We start from the raw sequence: 7,702 nt of genomic DNA on the forward strand, positions 1-7,702 counted from the left end.
TCTTATCATCTTGTCTTCATGTGCAAATTCAACACAGAGGTAAAGGCGCATACGGCCGGAATCACTTCTACAGTGTAAGATCGTGCAGCACTAATCTCAGTCTGGCTTCAAGGGCGGGACGCTGGTATTAAACTGCCGAGCAAATCGGACAACTAATGCTATAACTGGTAAATGCCTGTATATGAAGGCTTAGGGCTTAGAGCAGCTTGAAATCCCACTGAATTCATTTCTCTACGGCTAATTATGTAATCCTATGTCGAATATCGAATATCGGCACGATATGTCGAACATTCGGGGGTCGTCAAAGGAACTGACCGTCAGACCGTATTACGGATTGAAGTAGAACGTGGCACCATCGTGAGCAAGAAGAATTGGGAACATACGAAAAATTTTGTTCATTGTCACTGGTACAAGTGGGGAGATCTTCCTGGACAGGAAGAATGTAACCCCTTTGACGAAACCGTGATGTTGATGATACGCATGCCGTGCTGTGTAGAAAATAACACACTTGGAGCTATACTGATAGATACAAGCGAGGAAAAATACATTGGCTCGAGTAGCACCACATACAGTCTCGGTGATATCACTATCAACGCTGGTTTTAATGCTAAAAGTCTTACGGCAGGTGCTAGCATTCCACTTAAACGCATCCCCGGTCGATCTGAGAAACATGCACTGCTCTAGCAGTGGACGTTGAATGCCCTGACCCTATATCGCTTAAACACAAGTATGGTCTCGAGGTCAGTGTGTGCACCGGTAATGCCCGGCGTCTGGAATTGTGGGAGATTTTCGGTTAGGGAGCGTCAAGGAATATCTGGGACGTGTAGCTTTCGAGAAAGCAGATAACCGAGTCATTTAATGAAGGCTATGAATCATTTGAGCGCATATGGAAGGAAAACGAAGACTTTCGACGCAAAGCAATAGCGAGTATTAGGATCGTACTGGAAACACTTGTGCTAGACACAGGTCCACAGTCTGACACGCTCCGTGTATGGCGCCCGGACGCAGCAAATAATCTCTTGGACATACAGTGCAAGAAGCATCATAACTGGAGATTGCTCCGCAAAGGGGAGACAGTAGCGATCTTAAGTGCACAATGTATCAAGTACGATAACCTAGAGAACGTTAGCCGCTGCGGTGAAATGAACAAGGACAAGGAGGTATATACTGCCCTACATACTATTGTGAAACCCCGGAGGCAACGTCAAAAGATATTAACCGCTCTAACCATTGCGAAACTACAGTTGCCACGCGCGAAGAAAGATAAAATGCAGCAGGTTTCTCGTCAGACGCCACGATTGCCATCCAAAGGAGACGAAAAATAAGTTGAACGAGTGGGAGTCCAAATTAAGGGATTCTCTTGGTCCCAGCTCATCGGTCCATGTGTCAGATGCAGCAAGCCCTCGTGCGGCTGGATCAACGACTACAACTGCGGCATCTGATTCACTTCCAGGGAGCCCGATTTCATCAGGAACCGAATATTCAAACTTGCAGCACGTGAACGAGATTGGTAATTCGCCTTTCATGAAGATTGCAGAGCTGGATGGGTACGAGGAGGTCGTACAAGGCTGGGATGAGGGTCGAGCTAACCGTGAACAATGGACAAGGCCATCGGCGGACCAGTTCATAGCGAGCGCCAGACGAATTCGTTGGAAGAGCTAAAGCGCGACTTTGCGGCAGAGCCAGTGCATTACTTTCTGATTCAGTGGTGGGAAAATGGCCAGTGTGAACGCTGGGCAGAAATGCATATTCGAAACCACCCGAACTTCGGAATAAGCACCACATCCCGAGTTGAAGGGAGACATGGAGCGATCAAGAGAGTTTTGACTTCGTCTTCTGGCTCACTATACACAGCCAGAAAAAATGAGCCGCCAGGACAATGACAGGGCGCAGCGTCTCAGTATCGAAGGGTCCAACGAGGCGTTGTTTGTGCGACTGGAAATTAGGAACCAGATCGAGACGTCGAAGCTGTGCACTGCGATTTCCCGCTCTGGGCTCGAGCTGGTATACGGTAAAGTATTGAAGAAGATGCAACGGCAGCAGGAGGACGGCTCATGGGAAACTTGTACATGCTCAGCTTGGCATCGTTACCTTCTCCCTTGCTCTCATCGGATCCAGCTGGGCGTTCCTATTTCCGTCACGGACATTCATCCTCGCTGGCGGGTGTATCCTGATTTTCCTCCAGTCAACGTGTCGTTTCAGCATATAGATCCTGAAATACTCTTAGGCCTCAAGGATCCCGCAGCTGCACTTCCGAGAAAGGGCGTCCAAAAGGAACACGCCGGTTTCAAACGTCAGCAGAGATTGTTCAAAAGACCACGGACAGCATCGAGAAAGTCGGGCGATGTGGGTCCTGTAAAATGCCTGGGCACAATCGTCGGAAATGTCCACAACTCTTTAAGCAACGTGATAACTACGGAAAATAAGGTGGAGAAAAAGAACAAGATCAGGTTACGTTGCAGCAGTTAGGGGTGACCGATGAAGCAGAGGTACAAGAAGACGAAGAGACTGCCAGGCACGATGACGATTATCGGGATTAAGAATTCGAGGAAACGTGGTCTGACGTATTCCCCCTTCTCGAAGACTGAAATTGAAAATGTTGAAACAGTGGACAACCGTAAGTTTTGGTAGTGGAGTGGCTTGTGATGGCTGTGGCAATACATGTGGCGGTGTAGCACCGGTACAGGCGCTCGACGGAAGAGTACCGCGTCAATTTACGCTAGTCCCAAAAGGAATGGTTGGTTTACTTTCCATGAACCTCCAATTTGGAATTAGCCTTCGGAAGTTCACGGGTGGTCCCGAGATTTCAATTTTCAGGGTATGCTAGCGTGATCCCAAAGTGACACGGCGGTCAGGGCCGGACCAGACCCCTTGCGTAACCATCAGCTATGATCCGTCCCGGAGCGTTTCCAATTTTGCGAGTCAATAATCTAATGTTCTTCATTTCTCCAACCCGGTATATAGAGGTATACACTAATTCTAAATGGCAAAGTTGTATCATCTTTCTTAAAAGGTGTAATGCTCGAACAAAGGATCACTCATTCGGAGAGCCCGCCCTGAATTGGACTAGCGAGTTGGGTCGAATGGGGTCTAGTATTTAATGCGCCAAATCTGCCCTTACGGCAAATTTGTCATTTTTACACTCGAGTCGCGACATTGAATCCCTCCTTCAATATAATGGCCAATTCCCCCGCAGCACCTACACCTGGTTCGTCTGAATCATTGCCTTCACAGCGACACTCGAAGCCGGCAACTTGCATAGATTTTGTTAATCCATTGCTTTGGGTGCTGTTCACCAATTTCGCCTTCTCTTTTGGGCCTTCGATCATGCAAGCAACTAACGCTACTGGCGAAGTCAAAGGTTTTATACTAGCCATCGGAACGTTTTTATTCATACTGAGCAAGCTTGTTGAAGCCGTTATAGTGGCTGACTTGGTATGGCGTTCACCTTTGCTGTCCGGCCGAACTGTGAATACCACTATCTTGCTAGCCGCTCACGTCGGGCTCTTCGGACCCATGTTTTTCTCGGATCTAACCCTATTCGCACGCTTCATGTATATCCTATGGTCTTTATCTCTCGGTGCATTTTTGGGCATTTGGTTGGCCTTTGGATTAGGTAGATCTGAATCGAACAATAAGATGGGTGACAGGGATGTGAGTAAAGACTGATAGTCTTCAATCGTTTGATGAATGGTTCTCTCGGAATACACTCTTGATACGACCCTGACATCGCGATTCTCCGTCCTTCGTTGCGACAGTTCATGCAAATGAGTGGGTTGGATCACCTGACATGGTCGCTCGTTTTTCACAGCTTGTTTTCTTGTTTCCTTTTTCTTTACGTGTTTTATATACTTTGCTGCAACAAATATCGCCACCCCATAGCTGGCACAAACCAAAACAAGTTCAACGCAAACAACCAAGGCAAAACACAACAAAATACAGATAAACAATGCCAAGAGTGGGGCAGCACAATGCACGCAATGCGAAAATTATACGTACGAATTTAAGAGTTAACTGCGCCATATACGGTGCAAACCGCTGAGTGTGAAATCGCAATGGCTGCAATCCAAATTCACGGTCATTCTGGTATTGTCATAGACAGTTAACTGGCCCACTGGGATTGCCAATTGTCGTAAATGAGCAAGCCTTGCTGATGCAGGCGATGCATGCTTAGTGCTCCTGGCCCAGGCCACATGGCTATCTCCGCCCACTCAGGGTCCGCCAAGTTGGAAGATAGATTCCTGCAATAAAGCCGAGAATCGAATCCACCAGTGGAATTACAGCATATAAGCATTAAAAGTCACTGATTTATCGGTGGACAACTTGGAACGTCGTAATAAATTTATTGAGACACACATTGAGTCAGACGAACGGAAGCAATGATCCTTAGTTGATAGTGATCTAGTCTCTGGCCCGCCAATTGGTTCTAGCAAAAACAAAACAACCTTGAATGCTTTAGGGTTTACGTGTATCTGGTTGACTTCGAAACCAACTGCGCGTCGGACCTCGCCGGCCCATATATTTGTCGACCGGAAATGGGGGAATGTTACATCGGATTAACTGTTTCGAAGGGTAGCCAAAATATTAAACCCTTTGCTCACACTGTGCCTGCCATGCGTCTCAACTGAACATTACTCTTTTCGAGTTTTCCTATGGTACCAAAGCAGAATTTGTTTAAGCGATAGATTGCTCGGTTATTAGTTGCCGTAGCCAAGCAGCGACACCACGCGGGTATCACGATGATACAATTGATTATGACATTTTGAGAGTTGTGACCGAATCATACGCTAGAAAATTTACACCAAAAACAATCGCAAGTCAACACGTGGGCTCAGATCCTATACCTTCCAATTGCTTTGTTTCATTTTTAGTGCACAATCTGCTAGCCCGCGTCTTCGGCATTGACTCTAAAGTCGGCTTATGATTTAGTTGTCTAAAATTATAATCCAATACCAGAAAAAAATAACGCCGAAACTCCGTTTATATCTCCCAGCAGTCGTTCTGCAATAACTAGCAAGCCCAGAGATCATGCATGCTCGTCATTCATCTGAAAAGAATGCGCGACTTGTCCCAGTATCCACGACTCCTTCAACGAGCGCGAGACCATTAACAAGTCTTCAATCGCCCGGACGATCGACGTCGCGTGGCATTCGATTTCATAAGTCTCAGTCGCGGTTGTCGTTCTGTCCTTGCCGGAAACCTACACCAAGAATCCGTTAGCTCCGACTCGAGATTACATGATCCTCTAAAATGTACGTACCGGTGCTAGTGCGACTATTGACGTGTACTCTGATATGATGGTGTTTGCTGCATCGTTTATCCGTTCTGGGCAACAAGTTAGCGTTTTGCATGCTTGCATGCGAGGAGCAACAGGACAACGTACGATTAATTGTAAGTATTCTTTGTTGGGATTGCTGTATCGGATTCGGCGTAATCGTCGACATTATAAATACCAACTAAACGAGATTGCTTCTGTTTGCATCATGAAAGAACGCAGGAGGGACAGAATCAAGGAAGAGGCACGTGACGTTGGCGCCGCGGCTGGCCCAGTTTAGGCTAGACGCTGCGGTCGGCTTCGCGGACAATTATTATCCACCGGACGGACCAGGGAGATTACAATTATATCATCGCATAATGTCGAACCAATCTGGCATTAAAGGTATTAATTTGATCTGCTTAGTGCCGCGAACGGCACAGTTGAATGCTGGATGAGCGGAATTGGTGGCTGATATTTATCGACAGCGTCGCCGGCATTGCTGGATGCTTTTCGAGCGTTTACGATCGACGACGATTCCCGGACTTTGCTCGTGAAGATTGAGAATGGTAAAGATCAAGCGTTTTTGTTTGAGCGCTATTACGACTGTGTCTTGCTAATGTAGGAGCGGCAGAATCGCTCGAGCCCGGCGAAATTATCAAGGCCAGATCAAGTTATTATGATGATGTCGCGCTGCTCGCTCCCCACGTTTCGGACAAAGAGCCGTTGTACATTCTATACCGTACGGATAGTACCGCGACAGGCACAACGGCGGGTCTGACTTTTATCTCATATATCCCTGACGCTGCGCCAGTTCGACGCAAGATGCTGTACGCGTCCACTCGCAACACGCTTGTGCGCGAACTCGGCGGCGATAAGATCACGGCGTCGATTTTCACGACCGAGAAAGATGAGATCACGCGTGAAGGCTTCCAAAAGTTCGCAGAACATGCGAAGTTGAGTCAGCCGCTGACGGAGGAAGAGCGGGCGCTGCGGTCCGTGCGAGAAGTCGAAGCGAAGGAAGGATTTGCCGGCACGGCGACACGAAAGTCGCATGTCTCGTCGGGTCTGGCGTTTCCGATTGGCTCGGAGGTCGAGAGCGCGCTTGCGGGCATGAACTCTGAGGACTATAATGTGATCGTGCTGGAGATCGACGTCCAGAAGGAGAGCATAGAGTTGGCCAAGAAGGCACAGATCGAGGAGCCGACGCATTTGCATAGCATAATTTCTATGGATCAGCCTAGATATACGTTCTTCTTGTTCAAGCACGCGTTTGGACAGGAGAATCACGAGTCATTTGGTAAGTTGCACACAGTGCTATTCGATGAACAGGTGGCGCATTAACCATGCTGTAGTTTTCATATACACCTGTCCGGCTGGATCCAAAATAAAGGAGAGGATGCTGTATGCGTCCTGCAGGGCCGCAATTGTGGCCGAGGCCGAGGCGATTGCGGGGCTGAAAGTTCAAAAGCGGGTAGGTCTTCGTCCTTTCATAGTCGCACGGGATGCATGACTTCATGATAGCATCTTACTGACAATATATCAGATTGAAGCTGGGGACGGATCCGAGATCTCGAGGGACTCTCTGTTGGCGGACCTTCATCCTCAGCAGCAGGAGGTCAAGCGTGCATTTGCCAAACCAAAGGCACCAGGACGAAGACGTTAAAGGGCATTTTTTTGGTGGCATATCTTTGAAGGGGCGGATCGTACAGTGTTTGAATAGATTGATATAGACACTAGCGAAATGCCCAGAGCAATGTAAAGTGACACTAGTGAACGTAGAAGGAGATCACAAGTGGCCATTCGTGAGCAGCCACGAATTTTCAACATTCTCAAGTAATAGGCAGATGTTGAGATTCGCGACGCGCGGCGGAGGTCTTATCAGCTACGCGATCGTGGAAGTCGTGTTTGTCTCAATATTTGTCGATTACATTACCTGCACCGCTGGAATGAATAACCGTGCCCCGATTTTCATCGGGGCCGACAACCTCGACCACATTGACAACGGCGAGCCGCAGCAAACAGTGAGATTGTCCGTGAATTGGATAGTCTGCACATTAATACCGGCAACGTAGACGGCAACAGTTGCGCGTAGCCGAATAGTGACGAGACCTTGGTTTGCCCAGCCCAGCCTTGCAGCTTCGACACTACCTGACTTCGGGTTAGGGGAATAGTGACTCATTATTCGGCTCTGGCTCACAAGTCACATCACTGAGCCGTAGGCAATTGTCAAACATTTGTATTTTTAGGTCTGAAACTCGAGAAAAAATGAATATTCGCACCTTAGAATGCATAACAGTGGTACGTGAGACCGTCGCGTTATAATTTGAAATACTGAACTCATATTTACATGCTGAGCCATCTGGTTATCTTTGAAAGAAATGATCTGTTACAAACAGAAGTGCACACTCTGAATAGCGGATGGCATGATATTAGAATATTCTGCTA

General features: G+C 47.6%; 4 protein-coding genes across 4 annotated transcripts; 3 read left to right on the top strand and 1 right to left on the bottom strand.

Moving 5' to 3' along the window:
• Positions 1–1,455: 1,455 nt before the first annotated feature.
• V1508DRAFT_458636 (uncharacterized protein) lies at positions 1,456–2,670 on the top strand. The gene is made up of 5 exons (XM_066942727.1): positions 1,456–1,820; positions 1,855–2,195; positions 2,246–2,406; positions 2,428–2,541; positions 2,626–2,670. Exons 1-4 carry the CDS (start codon positions 1,599–1,601, stop codon positions 2,538–2,540), a joined length of 837 nt encoding a protein of 278 aa, XP_066792123.1. The 5' UTR covers positions 1,456–1,598; the 3' UTR covers position 2,541; positions 2,626–2,670.
• Positions 2,671–2,790: 120 nt separating this feature from the next.
• On the top strand, positions 2,791–3,948 carry V1508DRAFT_83702 (uncharacterized protein). Its single transcript, XM_066943069.1, has 2 exons — positions 2,791–2,966; positions 3,033–3,948. Exon 2 carries the CDS (start codon positions 3,178–3,180, stop codon positions 3,667–3,669), a length of 492 nt encoding a protein of 163 aa, XP_066792124.1. The 5' UTR covers positions 2,791–2,966; positions 3,033–3,177; the 3' UTR covers positions 3,670–3,948.
• Positions 3,949–4,660: 712 nt separating this feature from the next.
• Positions 4,661–5,482, bottom strand: V1508DRAFT_83689 (surfeit locus protein 5 subunit 22 of mediator complex-domain-containing protein). Its single transcript, XM_066943068.1, has 3 exons — positions 5,384–5,482; positions 5,261–5,325; positions 4,661–5,200 (listed from the first exon to the last, which is right to left on the bottom strand). The coding sequence occupies exons 1-3, from the start codon at positions 5,442–5,444 to the stop codon at positions 5,027–5,029; spliced, it is 300 nt and encodes a 99-aa protein (XP_066792125.1). The 5' UTR covers positions 5,445–5,482; the 3' UTR covers positions 4,661–5,026.
• A 112-nt stretch (positions 5,483–5,594) lies between these two features.
• V1508DRAFT_428739 (uncharacterized protein) lies at positions 5,595–7,409 on the top strand. Its single transcript, XM_066941833.1, has 5 exons — positions 5,595–5,659; positions 5,743–5,823; positions 5,889–6,554; positions 6,610–6,728; positions 6,801–7,409. The coding sequence occupies exons 1-5, from the start codon at positions 5,635–5,637 to the stop codon at positions 6,918–6,920; spliced, it is 1,011 nt and encodes a 336-aa protein (XP_066792126.1). The 5' UTR covers positions 5,595–5,634; the 3' UTR covers positions 6,921–7,409.
• The last annotated feature ends 293 nt before the right edge of the window (positions 7,410–7,702 follow it).

Source organism: Lipomyces doorenjongii, assembly GCF_038497915.1.
Source record: "Lipomyces doorenjongii strain NRRL Y-27504 unplaced genomic scaffold V1508scaffold_175, whole genome shotgun sequence".
NCBI lineage: Eukaryota > Fungi > Ascomycota > Lipomycetes > Lipomycetales > Lipomycetaceae > Lipomyces > Lipomyces doorenjongii.